We start from the raw sequence: 25,316 nt of genomic DNA on the forward strand, positions 1-25,316 counted from the left end.
GGAGCAGAAGAAAACACTGATAAGCTGCTTCTACCACACACATAATGCCCCACAATGGGTAGAGGAGGAGGACCCCGCCAGACTGAGACTTTAATTGAGCTCCCTCCCCTCTCCACTACCACCACCGCCTCCTCCTCTCCACCTCCCCTCTTCTCAGTCTCCTCCGGGGCTGCTTGCTAACTTCTCGTTGACACACCACTTCAGTTCAGATTATTTTGAGACTGGATACGACGAGCAGCAACGAGACATGGCTTCTCTTCACACAGCATTTCTACCGTTGTTTCTTCATATCTGCCTCCTCAGCTGGAGCGGTGAGTTTACCTGAATTAAACACGCCATTTTTTTTAACGGTTAAGTTTGGTGAAGGAGGAGGACAGCCGTTAATACCAGTTTGAATGAGAATAGAACGTGCGTGCTTATCTTGGATGCTTAAAGCAAATATTTCTGACTTGAACAAAGACTTTTTAGATTAAACGTGACCCGTGCACAGTTTTCTCGAGTTAAAGTGTCTTTTGTTTGTGTGAGCTAATATGCAGTTTATTGTGTTAAACTAGCAGTTATTCGCTTCGGTGGTGAACTTGGAAGCATATTGAATATAGTGGATGTTGAATTGGTGTAGGCTTCGTCAAATTTTACACTTTTTCAGCATTTCTGTTCCTCTTTATGTGCCGGTTTTCAGCTGAAAGCCTCGTCGCCATAAAACATTTAAAGCCGTAATTAATTACTGCGTAATTGAAGCTGTTAACGGACCAATTAACCTACAAGCATAGCTGTGCAGTACGTCTGAGCATGCCCATACATATGCGTGTGACTAGTGTGTTTTTGAAGGGTTCTCATAGTGTTTTTGCGACAAAGTCTGGATAAGTTGTTATGTTTAATGGGAGTGCTGTAAACATCTAAGAAACCACAGTGGTTTCAAGCGCAAGACCAAACTTAGCACGAGTCCCAGTTTCCAAAGCAGGACATGGTTAGTTTGAGTTTTTCATCAGTTAAACCAGAATGTGACGGCAGAGGCTGGTTTTACACGCAGGACAAGGCAGTTGGAAACTGGCCAGTGTGTGTGTGTGTGTGTGTGTGTGTGTGTGTGTGAGAGAGAGATTGTGTGTTTGTGTCATTATGAGATCCAGTCTGACTTTACCTTTATATGGATACGTTTCCTCGAAGCAATTACCCAAGGCTGCAATTAATGATTTGTTTTTCTTAACTGATCTGAATATTGCTGTCTGGTTTAATCGGTTATTAATGAAAATAATGGTAAAGTGTGCAATATAAACACAGAGTCCAAGGGCACATCTTTGAATGTCTTGTATTTATCTAAAAATATGCAGTCTACATGAAGGTTAAACAAAGAAAATGTAAATCTTAACAGTTGAAGAGCTGCTGAATGATTCTGTCATAAAACAATTAGATTTATTGACCAATCCTTTGGGTCCATTTGTAGGTTCTGACAAGGTAATGGCAGGTTAGATTTAAGGCTGCCTATGTACTAACAGCTGCAAACAGCTAATTAGTCAAATAACCCATTAGATAAATGATTGACAGGAAATTTATTGGCAAACATTGGGACATATTGTTGTTTATTGTTTGTGGAGTTGTTCCACCACCTTATATCTTACAAATGCAGATTTTCTGTTTAGTTTTAGATTGATTATCTTTGACTTATTAGACCATTGGTTGGACAAAGAAAGCCAATCAAAAACTCCCGTACAATCCCTTACCTCATGTTTCCTACAAATAAACTGACCTTTTCAACTTTTTTTAATGAGCAGCTACTCATTTTGGTAGTTTTCAAGCAAAAATAACAAACATCCACAAGTTTCAGCTTACAAATCTGATTATTTGCCAGTTTTCTCTTTTCTTCAAACAATGGTGACGCAGTTTTGACCTTTTCCCGGCTTCCTTTCGATGGTTTGTGGGAATTAATGAATGAAAATGAAAAGAGTCCAACAGAAACATGGTCATGGCTTTGATCTCTCTTTGCTGCAACACAAGTACCAATGATTTTCATCATTATCCACAATGCTGTACGGCTGCAGGTCTTTTGAAATGACACAAACCATGGACCAAGTTATTTTCTTTGTCCCATCAGAACTGGTTGAGTTGTACATTGTGTACAAAAAACGATTTCTTTGACCCTCGTAGCTGATTAGGAATCGTGAATCTTGTGTAAATGGTTCCCCCCTTCCCACCCCTTTTTTAAAGACAGACTTCATGTTGACTTCTGGATTAACTTATTCAAGCAAGCTTTACTGTAAATAATTAAATGTAAACCTTCCTCCACATGGTATCTCACAACAGGACAACACTCACTCTGTCCTGACCTTAAACCTCTTTTTGCCTTAAATCCCTGTTTTTTTACCCCATCAGACTTGTCTTAATTGGGTTACCTCTATTTAATCCCCATCTCGCCTCTACCTCCTCTGGAGACGGAGTAAAGCTGTCTGTTTTTGGATTATGTCTTTGGTTACCGGTAGAGACCCCCGTCCCTTTAAAGAGCGCTGTCAAAACTGACCTCCTCCCTAATGGACCCTGAAGGGCACTTACTCGAATACAATTTGTGGCTAAAAGCATTTTTCCTGCATGGAAATAAAACCCATCCTGCGTATGAGAAGAAACCCAAACATGTAGCTTAGTCAAGGCTTCGTACACCAACGTCTATTGATTTTACAGACCAGTGTTCATCAGTATGATGGTCCTGTTGTGTTACAGGAATGAGCAAGTGGTCCGGGCAGCGTGGTGGTGCAGTAAATCAGAGCAGTGGGCAGAGCTTTTACGATGACATTTACAGAACAGAAAGGAGACACACAGAATGTGCTTACTTAGGTCATGGCATAATTAACTATTTTCAAACAAGACAGGTTTTATCCTTAAGTACATACTAAGGCTTAGAGAAGCTTCTGTCTGTAATATGCTCATTTCAACAAGTAATATTAAAACATCCGTCAATCCTTCTTCAAATGTAGCTGCACAGAGCTAAGGTTAGCAGTTGGCTGCTAGCAACAGGAAGGTGTGTCAGAGGGTCTAAGGCTGTTGGCACCCTCAAACCTTTTCTCTAAAGCACCATGGTTTGGGGGTATAATTTGGCTATAATTTATTCACCTTGAGGAAACTGTATCTGTAATGGCTCCAGATTATGTATTTTACAGTGGACTGCTTTAGCAACTACATGGAGCACACAAAGGGCTTTGTGTTTCTCTTTCTGACCAATACAGCTAACCAGTCAGTATACATTGTGAGACCTTCGCCTGCTCCGTGTTTGTTATGCCTGCTTCTTTACATCTAAATCTAAATCCTCTGTGTTATTGCTTATCAGGTTTTCCTTGGAAATAAATTACGATATGAAAGCTGGATACTCTTAAAATGCTGTTTCATCTTGACTTTAACGGCGTGTAAGCCCAAGCTGATTGGATGACTGTTGTGGAAATGACAGTTCTGTATCTCACCATTGAATCAGATGTCCTACATGATTCACAATCTGGTTCTAAAATGATTCAGATACATTTGTACTGAAATTCAAACCTGAAATTTTAATGTTGGTTCAGTAGAATTTGATGTTTTGACTTGACGCTAAACACCATGAAAAGACACAAATCGGCATAAAATTGCTTCCACCAACGAGCATTATGCGTGTCCTCGGTACCATAGAGCTCTATTGTGGTCCACAAACTATTAAAAACCCATCAATGAGCCACACTGTTGCACGGGGAGACATGGAGACAAAGAGATCCTCATTGCCATGAAACACAGCCACAAAAAGTTTGTTTTGAGTGAATCCTCTTCATCCTCCTGCTGGTGGAAACGCAGACTGGAGCACGAGATTTGGTTTAATCTGCTGCTGAAAATCGTGTCATAACTGAAGTGTATTTCCATGACCTGTTGGGTCTGAGAGCCACAGACAGGTTTGTCCAAAAGTACTGATGAACACATGGTTCAGTTCTGTTTTTTTCTTAAGATTCTTTAAAGGAATGAGGTGCTCACTGTGTTGTTTCTCTCCTCGGTTGACTAGTTAGCGTGACATTTCACCAACAGCAAACACAGAAAGCAAACCTGTCGAGATTGTCTTACAATGGAGCAGATCTTGTTGTTTTTTCCGTACTCGTTGATCCTTCCACCTCTTGTGAATATATGGTATCCATACCACGATCCTCCTTGTTTACTGATGACTTGAGGCAGTGTCGGAAATAGAAACTGATGGTAAGATGTTATAGGGGTTGGTTGGCATTTTCATGGTGTTTTGCTTGTGTTGTTTGTGGCACAGGTGTAACAAAGTGTTGTCTCTCTTCAGCTTCTTTCCTCATTGGACGACCATTTTAGAGCATTTGGACTTTGTGGCTCACCTCTTTGTTTAGTTGAACCTCTGAGAAACAACTCACTCCTTCTGGCTCTGGCTGAAGTCATTGTAGGTTATTCTTGTCAGGTGTTAGTAGAGTAATACCCCTAGAGTAAACAGTTTCACAATCTCAATTACTTCTCAAATGGTTAGTCAAGTAGTTCATTAGCTGATTGACAGAAGATTCATCAACAGCAAATGCGATAATGGATTAATCACTCCAGTGAGCATTTCTTGCTTTACTGATCGATTTCATCATAAATCATCATCAGTTGCATGTTTTTACACAGATGGTCGGATGAAACAAGCAATTTGAAGACGTAAGCTTCGGCTCTGGTGATTTTGAAGACATGTTACAAGTTTTACATTTGAGCTTTTTATTAATTGAAACAATGGTCAGGTTAATCAACGGTGAGAATACACATTCATATGTTTATAGAGTGGTAAATGGTAAATGAATTGTACATTTCTAGTCTTTGCAACCACTCAAAGCTGCTTTTACACTACATGTCACATTCACCCATTCACAAACACATTCATACACTGATGGCAGAGGCTGCTGAGTGCCCAACTGTCAATCAGTTATCACATTCATACCCGTTGGCTATGCAACCGGGAGCAATTTGGGGTACAGTGTCTTGCCCAAGAACACTCTGACATGTCTGAGGGAGCTGGGGATCGAACCTCCGACCTTTTGATTGAAAGACGACCGACTCTACCACTGAGCCACGGCCGCCCTAGATCGTTGTATGTAAAGTTGCAATGTCAGCGCTCCCATTTTTGTGAGATCCTTTTTAACCTATGGCAATAAGCAGTAATTGTAAGTGTGTTTTTGGACCCCAATGTAACAGAGATCCAAAAAGTGTCTTTATGTTTGTGTTCATCTGAATTTTTTTTCTTCTGATTTGGGCTTCATTTTGAAGTTTCTTCGCCTGTTGCCATGGATAATTTCTTTGCTTGTTTGAACCCAACACCCACTTTTTAACACCAAAGAACACAGAGGCTTTCTTAAGTGGTCAATAGGCTCAATCACCATTGTGTTGACTCATTTGGCAATAGATATTGACTTAACAGACATTTATCATACTGAAAATCTATAACTTTAAGTTTTATACAAAGTGGTATAACTGGATGGTGCTCTTTAAGAGTAATTTATGGAAAGCAATCCAATTCTATATAGTGTTATTGCTATTTGATAATTAAATCAAGAATGGCAGTTTGATTTATAATTTATCAATCTTATAATTAGGACATTGTTTTTGTCCACAAGGTCAGACTGCATAAAACAGAAAATACATTTTCCTATGAAAATACATGAGTAGAGCCATAACGCTGCTGTAAATAGAGCTGGGTATGGAACCACAGGACTTGTAGAGTTGCAACCAAGTTGTTAAAATAAGCAATGCATGTTTGGTATTTATTCTGATTTTCGTTAGGTAAAGTTCTGGTTGTGCTGTGCATCTCAATAATCATTCATTATTATCCAGAGAAGAACATGTGTTTTCATAGCGAGCATAGTTGTAGTACAGTAGTAAAGTGATCAAAAATGAGTCATCAGGTATCCCATTGAGTCAGTTTCTTGGTGTAAATAATGGCTGGTCTCCCTGACCTCTTCTTCATCCGTGTCTGTGGCAGGATGCCTGGGAATGCCTTCAGTCTGCTGCTGCCCGTCTGTATGCAGCAGGAAGTGTGCAGCTGTTGGCTGCAGTTGTTCATGTGGGATTAGTGCTCCTGCCTGAGTGATAGCCGGGCCTGACAGCCATGTAATCTAATGTATTGGCTCATTGTTTTCATTAAAGAGAGTGCGCCGTTTGATCCCTCAGGAAGTATAATGGTGCTTCGCTGTAACATCAGGCATATGTAAGCTAATTCAGCCAGCATGTATGTCAGCATGGTGAACAATCAGATACTGTAAATCCTGTTGAATTAACTCTTTGCCTTACTTTCACTAATTATTCAAGCTCATCAGGTTTAATGCTTTCAAGAGTGTCTGCTGGACTTTGGATCAGACTTAAAAGCCAGTGACCATTTGTGTTCCTTGTTAAGAGAGCTTTAGACTAAATTAGAGGTTTCCAGGCATGTCCAGTTGGTAGGAGAGCCAGCATAGACCCAGAACACACTGGTGGGGTCCTATATCTCATCTGGCATGGTAACACCTTAGTAACCCCCAGGAAGAGCTGGAAAAAGGATGCTGGAGAGTGGGAGGTCTGTACTGACTTTCTTTCGAATACCTACAACCTGGATAGTCAGATGAAATTGGATGGATGGACAGACCCAACACTTGGTTTTAGCCCCTTAGTAGCCACGTTACAAGCCAGTTACGTTACCAGCTACTTCCTGTGGCATGTCAAACCTAACTTTCTCCCCACTTCCAGCCCGCCTCTAAACTTTCAGGCTGTCCAATAAAGGCGGAAAACCTAATCCCCCACTTGGTGAAGGCTATAGAAAGATTGTGAGGAAAAAACTCACCAAGTCTACCATCTTTCTCTGACCTTTCCTTAAGGCTTTGTTTTGCCTTCACATTACTATAAAAACTTTCCCTATTTTATACATACAAATAATAGGAGCTTTGAATCTTCTATGCAACAGGAAGACAGAGACAGAGTAGATGAACGGGTGCACTGAAGCAGAGACAGGTTTTAAAGAAGACATTGAAGAAAATGTTGACGTTTAATTCCTCTAATCTGCTAAACCCGTCTCAGCCTGGCTGCTGCAAACTGACTGAAACCAGCAAAACAAGATATTCTGAATGCATTTGTTTTGCTCTAAAAGCACAGTTTCTCTTGTGTTTGTTGTTTCAGTCTTTGGTTAAAAGGCTTTGCATGCTCTGAAGAAGAGACAAGACATGTTTGAGAAAATCAAAGCTCTGGCTGTTTAGCTGGCAGGAGCAGAGCTGACATCCACCCTTAAGCCTAGACTAGAGCTTGCATGTGTAGAGTATCTCTGCAGTCAGTAGGTTGGTTGATGTCTGAGTGGGATTTTATATCCAGCAGCTGCCTCTGTAGTTTGATCCCTGAGCCTTCTGGGAGGGAAATTCTCCTGTATTGACTACCTTTCTGCTGCTGAAGAACCGCCCAAAACATTGTAGACTTTTGTGTTATTCAAAGCCCTTCATTCAACGCTGTGAAAAATCTATGCAGCGACCAATCCACCCTTGAGAAGAGAGGACGAGTTTAAGAAGTTTGAGGTGGTTGTTAAAGCAAATTTAATCAAGAAGATTGAAGGAAATGACTCATTAGACGTTGGAACATCAGTGTGCATTCAGGAGGCGAATAACTCATCCTCGAGTCGTGCCAAAGCACAAACCTTTATCTCACACAGTGTCAGAAACGTGAAGGATATCTGCAGCACCACGCTGAGGGCTTTTTGTTGTATTTATTTTTAAAACGTGTTGATAGTGCTGCAGGGTTTTTCTCATCCTGGTGGGAGAGTGCTGAGAGGGTTGTTTCTTAAAAGCCTCTTCCAATCCCAAATATTGGATTTGGCTGCACTGCTCGCACTGGATTGATTATTTGTATACAGTATTTTAAGAGCAGCGTGATGAATGTAGAGATGTGTTTTTTTTTGCCCTGTTGGATTGTGTGTTGTTTTTGCTATGCAGCCATGCGAACACGGTCAAATGCCTCACGAGTGTCTGCACTCAAAGGAACATTTTGCAGTATGTTGTGTGCAAGTAGTCTGTCCTTGTGGCCTAAACTGTCACTTTAACTTCATATTTTTAGAGGTTTTACCCAGATGGTATGTTCCAAAGAGAAACATACTTCAATACCAACATCAAACAGACACCAGGCAATGATGGAAGAAACTTTAAATACGGATGTAGCTTAATGATTTTGTCGTGCGTATTTTATTTTTTAACTTAGTGACTTAAGCTGTCAAATAAATGTAGTGGAGTTAAAAGTACAAACCCTTTAGTTGAAGCAGAATTAGAAGAACAATTCTTTATTCTTAGTTTCTTTGGAGCATTGGCACATGTTAGTGCATCTGGAGTCGTGCCCATGTGCAGCACCATGTGGAATCTGAATCAGCCAACGCACGGACATAAACAGCCTCACACCTTTTCCTCACACAAAGCGTTGTGACCAGTCGACTTGTAGAAGTGCATAAAAAAAACCCCCACAGGGCGGCTTGAATTAATGGCGTCACTGCTAAAAAACAAGCAACAGATTTATTACTCAGAGGCGTGTATGATGCGATCAGTCATTTTCATCTCAAGTAAATGAGATTGATCCTGATGTATCTCGTCTTGTGTTAGTCATGAGATACGTGGCGTGATGTTAAGCCTTGTTTATGTTATCAAACTACTTTCTGCCTCGTCCTTTACATTAAGTCTATACTGTATACTTGTATTATCATGGCTCAGTCACAGCACACACTCATTTGTAAGACCATACTGTATTTAGAGAATATATATGGTATAAAAACAGTCCTATTTTCTTTGTTTTCAAGTAAGACATTCATTGGTATAATTTCCATCTTTGGCAGATTTATCCGTTTGTCTCTAAACTCTGCACAGGCGAAATTGGCCATCTGTACATGATGTCCCTTCATATTTAGAAGGCCCATCTGTGGGACACATGGCACTCTCTTGGGCCCCAATCCAAGTCTTGGCAGCGGTCCCATCGGTGCCACAGGGAGAGACAAAAAACCTCCCGTATTGCTTTCATTGAGAAGCCGTTCCTTCCTCCTTTTCCCACTTGTCTCCCTCTTTGGTCTGCAAACAGAGCTTAACCAACAGCTGCACACACCTGACGCCCAATCCATCGGACATTCTGCTGTGGGGGCAACAAGCAGGGGCTCGCGTTACACAGAAACCTTACACCACAATGGTCTTTGCCTCATTCCCGCCTTTTCTGAGCCGGGTCCCCCATCCTCTGTCCCCTCTAACACCTCTCTCATGCCCCCTCTTTTGCCTTTTTTTCCTTCTGGGTGCAGTGGACGGAGCCTGGGAATGTTTACTCTGCCCTTGTTGTTGTCAACAGTCCTGTCTGAAACAGCAGGGGACCAGGAAAGAGTTGTATTCAATTAAAGGGTGGGATTAACTTAATAAATGTGTGATATAGTGCAGAGGCCAAAGAGCTCACCATGCTTGGCCTATTTAATATTAAACCTCTGTGATCTTTGTGAGCATTAATAAGAATCTCTGTTTAAAATTAAAGCTCAAGTCTTGTTTTCTTAACTGATCAAGCTTTGGCACATAAACTGGCTCTACAGAACTTACATACCACCCACTTGGAAAGCCTAACTTGAGACTGGAAGACTTTCAAACTGTCCAAACCAGCGATAAGAAGAGATCCTAATGCCAAACAATATACAACAGTTATATTTTCTCTTCCTGGCATTATAACAGAACCCTTATCATTGTACACAGCTAAACATTTGTACATTTTCTGTTGTTGTAGTAGTACAATTTTCTGATGATAATGATGGTAGTGCATTAGTAAGATTGGCATACATCGGCAAGTTCACAACGCATGAGTCTCTGTTTGTTACTCACACAGGGGACGCACAGCAGCACTCTTCCTCGTAAGGAAACATCAGCGTATTTGCTGACGCAGTGAAATTAAGTTGTTTATGGTACAGAGGGATGGAAGGACACCGCCGTATCCCGTACTGTGTTCTGTTTAATGTTTATTTCACGTGCCGTCTTCAGTTTCAGTTTTGTTTCTCTCCGCTGTTTTGTCCCTTCTTTTTTTCCTCTCTCTGTAAACGATCCTTCTTTCGGTGTGTTGATATGATTACAGTTAGTCCTCCGGATTGTGTCATTAGAGCCATTAGATCCCTAGCAACGGTCTGTTCTTCATAACAACGGTCTATTATCGAGAAATAGCAGACCTCGGAGTGCCGTTATACCAAGCAGTATCAAGTATTTAACACAGCCGTGTAATAATGAAAATGAACAGCTGAATGAAACGTGTTATAAACATTTCTTAAAAATACGACCATTTGGGGACGCTGTTTTAGCTCAGCTGGTAGAGCAGGTGTCCCATGTACAGAGGCCACAGTCCTCGATGCACTGAGCGCAGGTTCGACTCCTGGTCTGCTGATCATTTGGTGCATTTCATCCCCCTCTCTCTACTCCCCACGTTTCCTGTCTCTCCTCAGTCGTCCTACAAATAAAGGCAAAAAGCCTAAAAAATAATCAGTTGAAAAGTTACTAAAGAAACTCCTGGAACTACTTTAATTGAAATGTTGTTTCTTCATGACCCTAACATGTCTTAGTTTTTGTTAGTTATGGGCTAACAGATACTCAAAGTTGAGTTAAATATAAATGTAATATATTTGTATTTCTATGAAAACATTTCTTCTAATCTTGTCCTCACATCGAGCCACATCATGACCCAAGGCTGAATCTCTCAGACTGGAGTACAATGAATTTAGAGCTAAGTGTCCCATTAATCAGGGAGGCTGTTGAGTTATAACTTCCAGTTAATGCTCCATAATGAACTCTTATTACTCCTGCTGGGTGGAAAGCACAGATCCCCCTTTTAATCCTGAGGGGTTTAGGTGTGTGTGAAATGTGACCACAACAGTATGTCACTGGTTAGAGGTTTATCTTCCGTCTTTAACCCTGTCCTCTGGTAATAGATATGAGCGATGTTTCTTTTTGGAACAATGCAGATGACAACGACTCGTCTTCAGTATTTGCTCAAGGCTTCCCCCGAAGTCCACGTCATTGTCCGGAGGAATTCCAAGTCCTCTGATTTCTTCTCTCCTTGTGGTTTATGTCAAAGTGCCAAACCCACCAATGTGTCAGTGTCACCCGCTGAAAGCCTGGAGAACCTGCAGGAATATATGTAGCATGGCATTTAACTCATCACCAGGATTAAGTTGCAAAGTGATACCTTGAGTAGGAATGACGAAAGTAACAAAATAGTGAATACAAAAGGTAATGTCTGTGTTTTTCCGGACATTTAAGTGTAAAAGAACACAGTGAAGCAGTTGCCAAGGCCATCCTGCTAGCGACGAAACATTCATGAAGCTATCGCCTGTGGCTCTCAGGGATCGACGGGACTATGCTGCGCGAAATAGGGGAAGTCTCTAGCTTCTCAGTCTTCGAACAGCACGCACGTGAAAGGACCTTTTTACCCGGTGCCAAACAATTGGGTAGAGCATTGCACGTGAACATATTGAGCAGCTGTCTTACATGAAAAAGCTACATTAACGGGGCATTAATTGGGCACCTTTTAGGGATAGTGCCAGGAACAGTCATACTTTTCCTATTGTCAACAAACCCCATGAAAATACAAAAGAACAACAGTGAATTGATCCGAGGAACAAGAAGGCTTTTGTCTGTGTATTAAAAGTCTATTAATCTTTATCTTCTGGGCCAAAGTGTGTCATTGTTTGGGATTTTTTATGTAATATATTTACTATAAAAATCGCCTTATCCTTTAACAATCCTTTAAAAAGAATAAATAATGTTCTAACTATCAGTGTGCAAAGTCTAGCTTAGTTAGCTGACCTCTAAACAGTTGGAAATGCTTGCTAATTGGAAATACCGTATTTATTTATTAATATTTCAGGAGTTTAATATTAGTTGGGTTGTCAAAATGTTCGTTACTCGGATACTTTTTGATACCATGTGTTTTAAACGATATAATCTGTGTTATTCTTAGATTCCATAGTACCGAATTGTACCTAGGCTTAAAAAAACACATATTATCTACAGTCAGATTTTCAACCCAAACGGCCATGAGCAAAAGAGAAAGGCAGCTGTGGTCCAGCGACATAGACAGGAAGTGAAGAGAGTGAGCGCCGTTAATGTAAATAAAGCAGCGAAACAGAGAAATACAGACATTATTTTGTCATTGTTTCACAAAGTTTATGCTCTAAACAACAAACTAACTCGGCACAACCCCGCAGGAAGGTACAGGAGTTTTATTTTTATAGGAAGAAGTCGCGCTTCATTCTGCCGACTGTGTTTGTCTGTCTGCTCGGCATTCGCATTCACAGAACTGCAAGTCAATGTATGTTGCCATGGTAACGAAACCGGAATCGAGTACTGTTTTTCTTTACTAGTATCATATCGAAATTTTCATTTCTGGTATCATGACAACCCCCAAATATTAGCTCCTAAAAATTAAACCTCGCCACAAATGCCATTACAATAACCTAATATGGCTGAACTGTGGTACAGAATAACAGCGTGCTAACATGCTCACAATGACAATGCTATCATGCTAATGTTTTTGTTTACCAAGTTCACCATCTTAGTTAAGCATGTTAGCGTTCAAAGATTAGCTAATTAGCACTTAAAACAAAGTGCAGCTGAGGTTACATGAAGTAAAACATCATATTAATTTATCATCATATTACATTATAAGACGATATATAATATTTTTCCTTCATATGTCCATTTAGATTAAAGATAAAGCTCATGAAGTCTGGCCCCGTTCCAGTCAGTTTCCAGTCACATCCACTCACAGTCACATCTGCTGTTGAATTAAAATGAAGTCAGTTTAAATCCAGGCTGACTTTGATGGTGAAAAGACATCTCTGTGTTCTGCGTGTACATGTGCATATGAATATTCATGAGGACCTCGGGGCGAACCAGAGTGTCTTTCATGGTGTTTGCCTCTTTTGCTAATGGGCTGTGCCATGCCATGGATATGGCATACAGCTGGCATTGTTTTTGTCTGAGCAGGCAACCAATAATAGGTTTAGCAGTGAAATTGGCTGCTTGTGACTGCTTGTTAAAGGAGTCATATTTTTAGGGCTTTCATAGTGAATTTAGCGTGAAATCTGCACACCAGAAGTCTAAAAACCAAATGTTTTAATTAAAATAAAAAAACACCCCCAACATTGTGTGCTTTTTAAATTAAACTTTGTGTGAAGGAGTGGAGAGGATGTCTGTGTTTGCCATTATGAGCACTGTAGAGTAGGATTACAGAGTCTTATGTCAGTGCTGTCTGTAAATGTTATCCCAGCCCCTGAGGCTCAGCGATCGGTGCGATGTTTGAGGGCCAGACTTAACTCGCATTTCATGCTTTGTGTGGGACTCTCCCCCTCCGCTGATTCATAGTGCAGGCCTAATTATTTTTGTCTTCTTCTGCTGTTCACTTAGTTGTTGCGGGGCATTTGTTTGGCAGATTCCCCAGAGGACTCATCTCTTTGTTTAAGTGTCCCTCAGGAGAGCGAAGAGAGGCGGAAAATGAGCTGGTGGAGGGAAAGCAGCAGCAACTGTTGATCGGACAGTGGAATTTATGTAGAATATTTCAAGTCCGTCTCTTATTCTGCATCACTGAAACACAAGTGGGGCTAGGAAAGTGTATTCTTTATTCTTCGTTTACAGATGCGTCTGCAATATATTTCCTGGATTCATTGATTACTATAGTGGGGGGGAAATTTAATGTTTTTACTTTGGTATCGTTAGAAACATGCCACACACACAAAGGCCCAAAATACACACATGCACAAACAGGACTCTATGGACATGCACTAAGATGTCAGAGTGAGGGGGCTGCACATGGACATGCGCCCTGAGTCGTTGGAGGATTGCTCAAGGGCACCTCGACCGTGCCCTCTCCACCTACCAGTCCCAATTTGCATGCTTGGTCTGTACCGGGACTTGAACCGGCCCGTTCTCAGGCCAAGTCCCGACAGACTGAGCTACTGTCTACCCCACAAAAAGATCCAAATATATTCAGTTTGATAGCATAGAAGACGAAGAAAAAGCTGCAAATATTCATTTTCTAAAAGCTGAAAACAGTGAATTGTTGCATGTTTACCCCTCTGACCAGATGCAGCTTCTTGCTTTTTCAGTATTCAAAGTTTTTTATTCCCAGTGCTGTAAACATGCTACCAGAAACAGTTGAGAGACTCATTATCGCTGTGCTTTCGATCAAACTTGTGACAGATTCACTGGTGTTTTTCGTGCATACATCTTCTTATTGTGTCTGATTTTCTGAAGAAGAATAAAAACCTTGTATTTCCAGAATATTCATGCGTTTCGTCTCCACCATCTCGCCACCAGAAGTCATAGAGTTGATGTGGGGGAGGATTTTTGAAAACAGATGCCTGGCAGTTTGAAGATGAGCTGAATTTGAATTGGAAAAGATCAAACAGATGTGTCCTTTTTCTAACTGTGAAAGTCTTAAATATGGATTCCACTGACTGCAGACGGGAGTAGATGTTTGGTGATAACAGATTTTGCATGGTGTCTTGTTGTGGGCTTTGTTGATGAGTGTCACGGATCCTGACATGGGGACGTGATAACAGGCTTTGTTCACAGATAAGGATCAGACTCTGAAGGGTGGTGTCCAAGTCTCAGACAGGATTTATTAAGCAGCCTGGGTGCAGAGTTGACTTTTGGGGGCAATTTAGTGGCTGCCAGACACTGCCAGTGCCTTTTGAAGATGTGTGTGATGAAAGCTGTTATGTGATCTACCTCTGCAGCTCAAATTTAGGGTCTGGAATCTGCCCGGGGGGGGGGTTCCTCTATGCTGCAATTTTAGAATAAAGACGTGTCAAAGCTCCAGGCTGCAAAGCTCCGACAGTATCCCCGTGAAAAGGGGAGTGAAGACCCTCTGAATTGACATCTGGAATCATTCAGGATGAGAAAGATGTGAAGGCTGCGGCTGGCTGCTGGCAAACACCTTCCTGGTTGATGTGAGATGCAGAGTTGATTATCAACAGTGTTTTTCATTTACTGTTATTTCCCGCATGTGACTAGATTTTAGTTGAGCTTTTGTCTTTAATTCTTTTTAAATTACAGTGTCAAACGTCTAAGTTGTCTGTAGTGAGATTTTAAAAACGAAAAGCTGGAACAAAACCACGTTTGGGAGGAATTATTTTGAAGCTGGAAAACACTCAACGTAATAAAGAACTTGAATCGAAACCAAACGAGGACATCGTGCCCACCCTGATGGATTATGTAGCTCTGTGGCAGCCAGCATCGCGCTCCAAACAAATTAAAAATGGTGTGTGTCATTACAGGCAGAACGGTATGTGTGAAAATAACCCTCAACTCATTTGGGGATTTATTGGTGAGGTCTGCGGAGGCTGGCTGCAAGATTTTGTTGAAATTTCCGCTGTGACTTGAAGTATTACGTCAGGAAACAGTTTTGCCCAGTGCTAGTTTCTAACTGAAGTCTTGTAAATCAAACGGACAGATAACTCTTTGCTATCTGTTTCTTGTGGATATTAAAACCTTTGGAAATTTCCTTTTAGGGCTGCACGATATATCAGTTAACAATCACATCGCAGGACGTGCAATAGTGAAGCAAATGAAGTGAAACATGTCAAGCTGTAACTTTATTGTTGCTCAGTGCAAAACGAAAACTTGCCAGTTTTTCTTGTTTTTCATGATTTATCTACTGCTGACCCCTGAGCTGCAGAGTCTGCAGCTCAGGGGTCAGCTCTCTGCAGGTTTCCTAGAGTAACCTTGACCCTCTGACCTTGTAATACATCGTCTCTGTTTTTGGCAGTTCCTAGATGCACTTCTAATCTGTTAAGACAAAAGCCCTTCTGCATCCCCCGAGGTAGAGACGAGAACATGAATCTCATCTTAGCTGAAGTCTCCCTGCAGCTCTCCTGACATCATCAGTGGGTGGCAGGAGGCGACCCTGGTGCCAGACTCTTCACATTGAGAGGAGTCATTCGAGGTGGTTTGGGCATCTGGCGGGGAGATCTCCCATGGAGACCAGAGGACCTGGGCGAGGCTGGCGGGGAAACAGACGTCTGGGCGGCCCTGATTGTGAAAGTGACCCTGACCTGTATTAGTGACCGGATCGAGTCTCCAGTTAAATTAATATATGGAAATTAGAAATTCTGGTCAGAATTTTGAGTGTGGTTTAACCAAATTATGTTGCTGTAGAAAGCCTATATTTTAGGGCGATAGCACCGTGCTGTCGCAGACAATACTACGCGTTTTTAATATTGTAGGTTGGAGTGGCAGCACAGAGTATCTCTTTAAGTTGGCAACATGAGAAATGTACTTACAAGCTCTCCCAAAGATGCGAGTAATTGCTGCATAAAGTGTGTTCATGCAGCTTTAAGACCCCACTGGAGGAGGTATTAGCCCCTTGTTTATGCCCAGCATATGTCATACTTACCGGTATCTAATACGCAGTCATACTGATGTAACAGACCCCATCCAGAGAACCATTTAATAAGTGATAGCTCCTGAAGTGCAGCACACTCTCCCGCTGCTCGACTGTATTCTTTAAGATCCCTTACTGCACACTGTATATGTGTAGCTACATAATAACGTCCAAAAAATCTTTGTAAATGAAACATGTTTTGTAGTATTTTTTTAACGTCCAGATATGACAAAGTACGTTTGACGAAAGAAAAACCTGGTGATGAAATCCGAGACTGTGCAAAGCCCCCTGCAGGGCCGGAGGAGTCAGGACGCCGTGTGTCTTCCACCTCCAGCCAGCTTGGCATCTGCTGCCCAGCAGAGACAGGAACACTGATATTGACACACTTAAAGGGTACATAACACATGGGAAACAACAGTGGAGCAGTAAAAAGCACTTGTAATATAGCATGTCTGTAGTATGGCTTTAGATTATTTGTGATAATCTTGTCGTGCATTGACATCTTTATATCTCACCACCGACTGTGATTGACATTAAGATCAGTGATTCTCAACCATGCAGTATAACAACAACATGCATCACCTAACTCACCTCCCGACTCTTCTGTAAGCAGTGTGCACAGTGTCGAATATTGTTTGTCGTTTGTAGCTTGCATCTCTAGTTCTCGCCTGCAGCCGAAGAAATTCATGCTTCAAGTTACATTATGTCGCCTCCTACTTTAATCCCACAGATTACTTGCGAAGACACTGGTTCAGATTTCTCACGACCTGCACACACAAAGGTTAAGGCTGGCAAAGTTCCATAATTATGTTATTGTCAGTCTGTCTGTCAGCCCCAAGACCAGTGTTAATATTGGCAGCTATTTTAGATTTAGTCTGAGTCTTCAGACAAAAATGCTTATTAAGTTTTAGTCAATAAAAAGTCATCAGATTGTAGTCATTGCTTTTAGTCAAAACGTTTTCTCTCTCAGAGAGAGACAGAGAGAAAATATGACCCCCCTTTAGTCTCCTTCTTCTCATTTTTAGCTGTTTCCTTCAGGTAAAAAGAACACTTCCAATTTCCACATATCATCCAACCAGTAAAAGAACGTTGAGGAAACAGCATCTAAAGATTACTTTTCATCATCGCTTCTCATCTAAACAGTCTGATTGAAGCAGACAGCCTATGATCGCTCCTTTTGCAGAAGAAGACGCGTTTAACGGCCCTTTTACTGTGAGCGTGCGCCGAGCCTGAAGCATAAAGCCTGGGTTCACTGAGAAAGTTCACAACCACCTTTGTGATACACGTTACCTCCAACCAGGTGACCCAGCTACAGGAATACATTGCTTGTATTTTGACAGATTAGACGCACGGTGGGGGAAAATATGCATTTTGAATGTCCGAAAGCCCGTCACTAACATTTTAGTCTTGTCTTGTCTCGTTAAAGAAAAAAATGAAGGTACATGTACGACAGTGTAACAGTGCAGCTCACTGATGTGTTTTAAATGATTTTATAACATTTGAGGTCGATGGTATGGATGAAAATTATATATATATAAGGCTACACAGACAGTACTTGTTAGTTTGATCAATGTATCAATAGATTTAGGGTCTTTTTTTGGATTGAATGATGATAAGAAATTTATTGGATATACCTGACATGGCATTTTATCTTAAAAGGCTTCTGGAGTAATTTAATACTGAACTTTCATAAAGTTTGAGGACCTGCAAGAGACAGATTTTTAAGAAAATGTATTCAAACTCGAGCAGCTATGGATGGTCAAGCTCCAAAACCCCTGCTTCCTACACTTCCCATAATGACCCTCCTCCCCAAGGCCAGTCTTTATAAACTGAAGTCTCCAAGTCCACAGCTGCGATGACAACGCTGAAGTTTTCTCAGCTCCTCCACGGCCACAGGAGAGGTTATGAAACACTTTGCACAGCTGAGTGCTCCTGTCCACAGTGGGAAAACTGATCTCGTGTGTAAAATCAGCGGAGCGCCCCTTTAATGACAGGCAGTCATGCTGTCAAAGGTGCTGAGTGTTCGCCGTGAATACTCTGAGGTGACCAGAAAACGAGCTGATACTTTGGAACTTGAATTAACATAAGTTTAACCTACTTTATAACTTTACAAACTTCATGAATAAACTTAATTTTTCTACTTTATTCAGATCTGATTCAGCATTTCTGGAGTTACATACTGCCTCCATGTTCTTTGTTCATCCCCGGGGTTTTCCTATGTAGGGAGCTACCATCGTTCATTGGACTCAATCTGCCATAAACATTTTCTTGAAGCATTTGATCACCTTATGATCTAAATGTCAGCTGATCGGTCCTCGACGTGCCGAACCGAGTGAATCGATTCTGAAGGATTTCACAGAGTTAAATCTTGTTGTGAAAACCGAGCTAACAAGATGTTTACTGGCTCTTTGGGGCAAAGCCGCAGCATCTTGGGAGGATAAAAACAGTGTTTAGTGAATAAAATATAATCTGTCAAACTCAGTTGTAGCAACTCAGGAATTCTCTCAGCCATAAAGAGCCATCAGAATGTTGTGACTCTGTTTTTTGTTCGGTTCATAAGCTAAGAATCTGCATATAAAAGACATGACCAAATAACTTTAGTAATACTTTAAGCTTTATAAACACAATATAATTATCAAGCTAATTATTCTTTATTGAAAATGTATTTTAATTCGTGATAAAACTTCACTATTGAATCGTGACATAAAAGGTTGATAACACGCTACATAGTAGTTCTTAGCAAATATAAGGACATGTTTACTTCCTTATATTCATGTTACATGTTTACAGTACTTTGTAACACTTAAACTTCTCTCATGAAGACATATCTTCTATTGTTACAACTGTGTTAAGCTCGTATAAAAAGATGGCCGACATGACAGCTCCCTAAAATTGAAGCCAAACTCTCTCTATCGCCCCCTGCTGACTGGCTGCAGTATAGGTCATAAAGCCCGCCTCCTCCATGTTAACAGATGGGACATGAGTCAAACTATAAAATCAAAATACATTTTTCTCAAACATGGTTTCTGTCATTATAGTTAGTTCTTATCATGCTGATTTACGTCCAAGTGTTCATTTTTCTGACACTTTTAATTAGTTAATTAATGCTATAAAAAGGGGGTGTGACCTCATGATTGACAGCTCTGTTGACAAATGGGGCTCCTGCAGGGTTCTGTTCCCGAGTAGCAGAGTAGAGGCGTAACTAACACTAACACTACACTGTGAATATCTGTTTCAGACCGACACAAGAAGCTGCTCTGCTGTTAAACACGCGGACATGAGGGATCTTTGCTGTGTGTTTTTTGGGGGGTATTTTGGTCTCACTTTTGTACAACGCGAGGAGAAGGAGACGCGTCATCCATCTTTATATGAAGTCATTGGTTGAGCTGTATCGCCACCCCTAATCTGTTTAAACACCAGCTGTCACTTATTGGTTCCCACAGGAACATCAATGCATAAATAAACAATTAATTACTGCTATATTATGTGTGTTATAGACACATTATAATTCTTTGAATGGTTTGAGGGGGTTCCTTAGTGAAAACCACAACAGTGGCTCTGCTCTATCTTTGTCCTGTTAGTGTTATTTTCAGGCTATCTCCTGGTTTGGCTCCTGTCCCGCAGGACACCAGGCTCTGTTTGGCTCTAAATGAACTGGCAGTACTTCATTCACTGACACTGGCCCGCTGCTCATAAATAGTGGGGCAGCAAAGCCCTTTACTCCTCATCATTAAAAACATCAAAACCTTTTCATATTTGCCTTTAAAAATTGGAACTGGAGGAAGTTAACACACCATTGGCTGTGGGAGCGGCATCAGACAGACTGCTTGGGAAAGTTGCCTAATTGAATAAGTTTTATTCAATTAGAAAAGGCTCAAACGCACAATGAGCGCTTCCCTACAGAGAAAACACTTCTGTGATTCGATTAAGCAGGTCTGATCGGAGCACGAGGAGCAAACTTCAAAAGCCTGTTTACAGACTTTAATACAATCAGACTTAATAACACTCCATGTGTACCGCCTTGCTGTGGTCGTCTCCTCCGTGTGACGGCGGTTAGGAGCTCCCGGGTGTTTCTCCCGGTCGTCTTAGCTCACAGATCAAGGCCGCTGGCCTGGATCTTTGAACTTGACATTTCAAAAGGCAGAGGATAAAGAGATGCTTAAATATCAAATCCTCCCCCGCTCGCTCAGCCCTGATATTCGACGCTGTTAAAAGATCAACCGCCTAATCAAAGAGAAGTCTTCTGAGCAGAGGATTTTCCCGGTGTGCCTCTCTGTGGAAGTTAATTTATACATGTTTCAGCATAAAATTGGGTTATCCAACTTTTGTCTCATGAGAGCTTGAGTGGATTCCTGTTATACTGCAACATGTGCGCTAATATTATGTCTTTTCTTCTGTTTGGTGGGGTTGCCTCTTTCCCATCAGTAGTGGTATTTTACCCAAGTTCAATATCTCTGCGGCAGTCCAAGAAACTCGAGCAGTTAATCGATCACAGATTTATTTTTTTTCAAACCCACAGGATAGCAAACTTTTGACGTGGAGGAAACAAGGGCAGAAACTACATTTATTTACCTAAACTATTGGTTTTAAATATCCATGAATTGGATGTGCAATTGGGTTTTATTTGCCACAAAGTGTTTTAGATAAGCTGTTGCTTTGTCTACCAACTGTGTGATTGTCTGGCTGCTCGTGTTTCCCCAGATCTTGAAATTAGTTTGGTTAGTAGCTTGTAAAAGATCTAAAAGTGCATGCGGCTATTAAATATGTAACTTTTCCATTGTATTAACCAGCGTCTGGCCATAGTGCGGTACTCCCCACCAGACGGTTACTGTAATGCATCCGCCATTAAATAACAGGAGAAGAAGAAAGCATTAACGCCAGGTGCTGGTAAAACCGGTGTGGCATTGTGAGATCCAGAACAGGAGAAACATGCAGAGACTTCTGCAGCCAAACTCCTTATAACAAGTAAAAGAAAATTAAAAAGTAAAATCTTTGACAGGTAAAACTAGCACTTCATGAGTCTACATTAACTATGCACAGTGCTTATCTATGTGTCTGCGCAGTTTGAGCAACGTAACTTTTCTTAGCCTTCTTTTGGGCAGAGGTACAATCTGTAAATTAAAGACAATTTTTGTAAATTATTGCAAACTAGTGAATAGTAATCGCTGACTTATTATACATCCAGAAGACCTGTTTAAGTAACCTTATGAATGGAAGTCCAGTAGCCACTTTACTTTTAGCTCTGTATTTGGTCTCCTCCACCCTCTACAGGAAATATCAGGCTTTCTAGCTTTATTGTGCTGCTGTTTGGTACAAAGCAGGGAGTGTCCGGTATATTTTATGGCTTTTTTGCTGGATAAAAAGCTGTCAGCCTCTGCTGTGAAAAAGGTTGATGAGAATGAGAGTGAACCAAAACAAAGTTGGAGGGCGATATTGGTGGAGTCACGAGTTGTGGACAAGATTCAGTTTACGTTAGCCAGTGTGTAGTGTAGTTTTATTAACCAGTAATCTGAAAAAATATAGGAATTTCTTACTTTTTCGACAGTACCTGAACATGGCGTGAGTTGGGGGGGAAGTTTGAGGAAGTGTGAGATTTTCCTGCACAGGTGTGTGTGAGCAGGAAATCAAGTGGCATTTCACTCTGTGTGGTCCTTTGATAATACTCTTCTAAGTTACCCTCCCCTCTCTCGGCACACACACTCACACACACATACACCCCTGTTTGCCCTCGTTCCTCTCTTCTCACATCTCCTCTACTCCTTCCCACAAATCACTTGACAAATGGGCCGCCCACAGGTGTTGTCGGAGCCCCCTCCCTCTCCAGCTGCCCCTGTCCTCTAAGCATGGGAATGGGGGCGACGTGACTATTGTTCACAGCTGCTTCTGTCAACGTGAACCCCACCTCCTCCGTCCTCCCCAGCGCAGCAGGACACAGTGCCACCAGACGACTGGGAATCCAGTCATAACCACAGCGCTGGCTCAAGGTCTTGGCACGCTGCGGCCGAGTGAGTCAAACAAGCGGAGGATATTGTCTGCCGAGCCCTGAGAACTGGAGTCTTCCAGTCTGGAGATGAAGATAAAGGAGGCGTAGAGCTGCTCTCATATCAAACAATGAAACTGGTTATGAGTTCTGAACACAGATATATCATTGTGTCTGACATTGTGTCTGACCGACTGCAGGCATGTGACTCCTGTGAGAGTAGAAGGAGAAAGTTATTTACTTCCTAGAGGCATGCGGCGTGTTTGGATGTGAAATACGGGGCAGGTTTGTTGTGAAAATACACGCGTGAGCTCTGCGAGACGAGTCAACAAGGCTGCAGCGAAGGAGAAATGCTTTGAACCTTTGACTCTGTTTACATGCACACAACAGCACAGGTTATCGGGAGAACAGACAAAACATTCATATGCACTGTAGGTATGGTCATTATATGAAAACAGTTATGTAATTAGCATAGAGTTGTTCCAATATCGGTATCGGCCTCCAGTCAGTGCACCGATCTGATGACAATAACAAACAACAACAGTGCAGTGCTAGCAGAGAATGTGAAGTTAGTCGACGCTTGCAAAGTGTCAGCAATCAGTGATAACAAACCAATAACATGTATTTTTATTAAATCGTGCTGTTATTGGATGAGACTCGGCGGATACTCAAGTATCTGAATCAGAAAAGAAACATTTGTATTTAACAAGGGTAGGACAAAATATCGATGCAGCAATATATCGTCATCCTGGCTCGTGCAATATCGATAGGCTGGCGCCAAATATCTGTATTTTAAGTTAAATGTATGGTGCTTTTTATGTCACTACTTCCTCACGGTGGTGCTTATGACATGTAGGAGGGTAACGTGAATGGAAATAGAGAAGAAGTTGACAGCAGGAGAAAAGAAGAAGAAGAATACAGCGGGATAGTGTCGGACAGCGGTGAAAAGAAGTTAAAAGATGCGCCGGCCACTTTCAAATCCAAAGTTGTGTTGAATTTACCTGAAACACGTACATACACAGTTTGTGTCAAATTCTGTGAAACTGACACCAAATTGCAGCGAATAAATACACTAATCCTACACTTTACCTTTTGTATTCTTCAGTTATCGGATATCGTGATGTATCATTATATGATTGTCTTGGAATATCAATTATTGCAGAATCGCTGTATTGTGATGTTATCGTGGGCCGTGTATTGTATCAGCGAATCGTATCGCGTATCATATTGCGTATTGTATCGTATTGTAAGTTACCCTGTGAGTCCCACCCCTGGTATTTAAACATCTCTAAATTAGTACATCTGTACCAATTTATTGATTATTTTCTCAGTTGGCTAAGTCAAGCATTCTGTCTGTTGATTTTGGCCATCTTCAGGCTGACATTAGCGCTGTCAAAACATTAATTTAACTACATCGACCCAAGCGGGGGAGACTTTGCAGCGCGGTACAACAAAAAGAAATTTGAACCTGGCTCAAATTTCGCTGCAACAAAATGAGAAGTAATCGGGCATCGCACTGTGTTTGCCGGTTAAATACGTTTTCCATATTTCAACTGTTTACCTGGAGGTGGAGGATATAATGATTGCTCCAGTGATAACTCAAGCTGAAGCCCACATGTGCTTTGTTTGCTCCCCATCCACAAGTTTCCCTCCCCCAGCCCTGCGCAGCCTGCCACTGCGTGTCCTGCGCTCTCCTTAACCTGCATAATTGTCCTTCACCTAGCTGTGGAAGATCTACAAAGCTCCCCAAACACACGATTTACTGATCACCAAGACAAAACAGACTTTAGAAAGTCAAATCTGAGTTTAAAATCGGCTTCATTTTTGGTTTAATCTGTTGTCCTGCTGCAGTCGACGAGCTTGAGAGCTCTCTGTTGAAGTGATGTGGTTGATAAGACTCCAGTGCAGGGTGAATTCTTCGACCCACACACACAGACGCAGACCCTCATATCGCTGCTTTTCATCTCTCTCTTCTCCCAAAACAGCTGCATGCCTGTCTGCTCAAATTTTGCTTTAAATATCAAAGTGAGATGGCAAACACTGATAGACCCTCAGAAGTAGAACATGGACTTTTTAAACAGGTCTTTGGCTTTAAAGGAAGCTGCATGTAGCTTATTTACTAACTTCCTTCGAACTGAAAGGCTCATTTTAAACTCATAATTAACAGTGTTTCCTGTGTTTGGTTGGTATCACATTCAGATCTTGTGACAAATTTAAGGGAAACCCAACATCAAAAGTGTTGTGTCTTGTTCCACCAAGCGCAGAGAGCTTATGTGGTCTGTTGAAGAGTCTTTGAACTCTTCGTATGGGAGGAACTTCTTCTACCTGACCTTTTGTAACATCCAGCTGTATCTGATCCAGGTTCCTGTTATACTCTCCTCCTCTGAGAGCACACAGCGTCTTATCACTTCTAACACAGAGGGGATCTTTGTAGTTCAGCTGGGAGTACGGTCAGTTGTAGAAACAGGATTGTGAAGACTTAAGTTTGTGAGCTGATTGGAGCTCTGCCCGTTTTCACTCCTCAGCAGTCACAATCAGGAGCAGCAGCATTGGCCAGGAAAACCTCTTTTTACACAGAGACTCTGTAACAAAGCTCCACCTTTACGTCGCCTTTATACTTTTACACTGAACCACACAGTGTCTCATTGTGTGGTTGTACACAGCATTATGGCGTTGTGGAAGCAACAAGCTTCACATACACAGAAGGTGCTGTTTACACAGACGCCCTTTCACCTCTGTTACTACCTCTGCTACTACCTCCGATGCCTGTGTGATTGCGGACCAACTTTACCCCACCATTTTGCCTCTGTCACTTTTACACAGGCAGCCAGGTGTAAGACAGGCGCAACAGTTCTGTCTTAAACTTCCTGTGTAAAAGGGGCTTAAGTGAACACACGTTTTTCGTTGCTCTTTGGCCAATCCAAACTGAAAATCTGGATTCTCTGCTCTGTGGTACGTTGGT

At 41.6% G+C, this 25,316-nt stretch overlaps 1 protein-coding gene across 1 annotated transcript in view; it reads left to right on the plus strand.

Annotated features, from left to right (window-relative positions):
• Positions 1-229: 229 nt before the first annotated feature.
• The window catches only part of mcama (melanoma cell adhesion molecule a), a 55,331-nt gene continuing 30,244 nt past the window's right edge, over positions 230-25,316 (plus strand). The window contains exon 1 of the mRNA XM_069670316.1: positions 230-311. Within this exon, the coding sequence (XP_069526417.1) occupies positions 248-311 (64 nt within the window). The 5' untranslated portion in view covers positions 230-247. The remainder of the gene's footprint in view (positions 312-25,316) is intronic.

Source organism: Semicossyphus pulcher, unplaced genomic scaffold (assembly GCF_022749685.1).
Source record: "Semicossyphus pulcher isolate SPU_LCO1_2020_fin unplaced genomic scaffold, fSemPul1.0.p SCAF_10, whole genome shotgun sequence".
Lineage (NCBI taxonomy): Eukaryota > Metazoa > Chordata > Actinopteri > Labriformes > Labridae > Semicossyphus > Semicossyphus pulcher.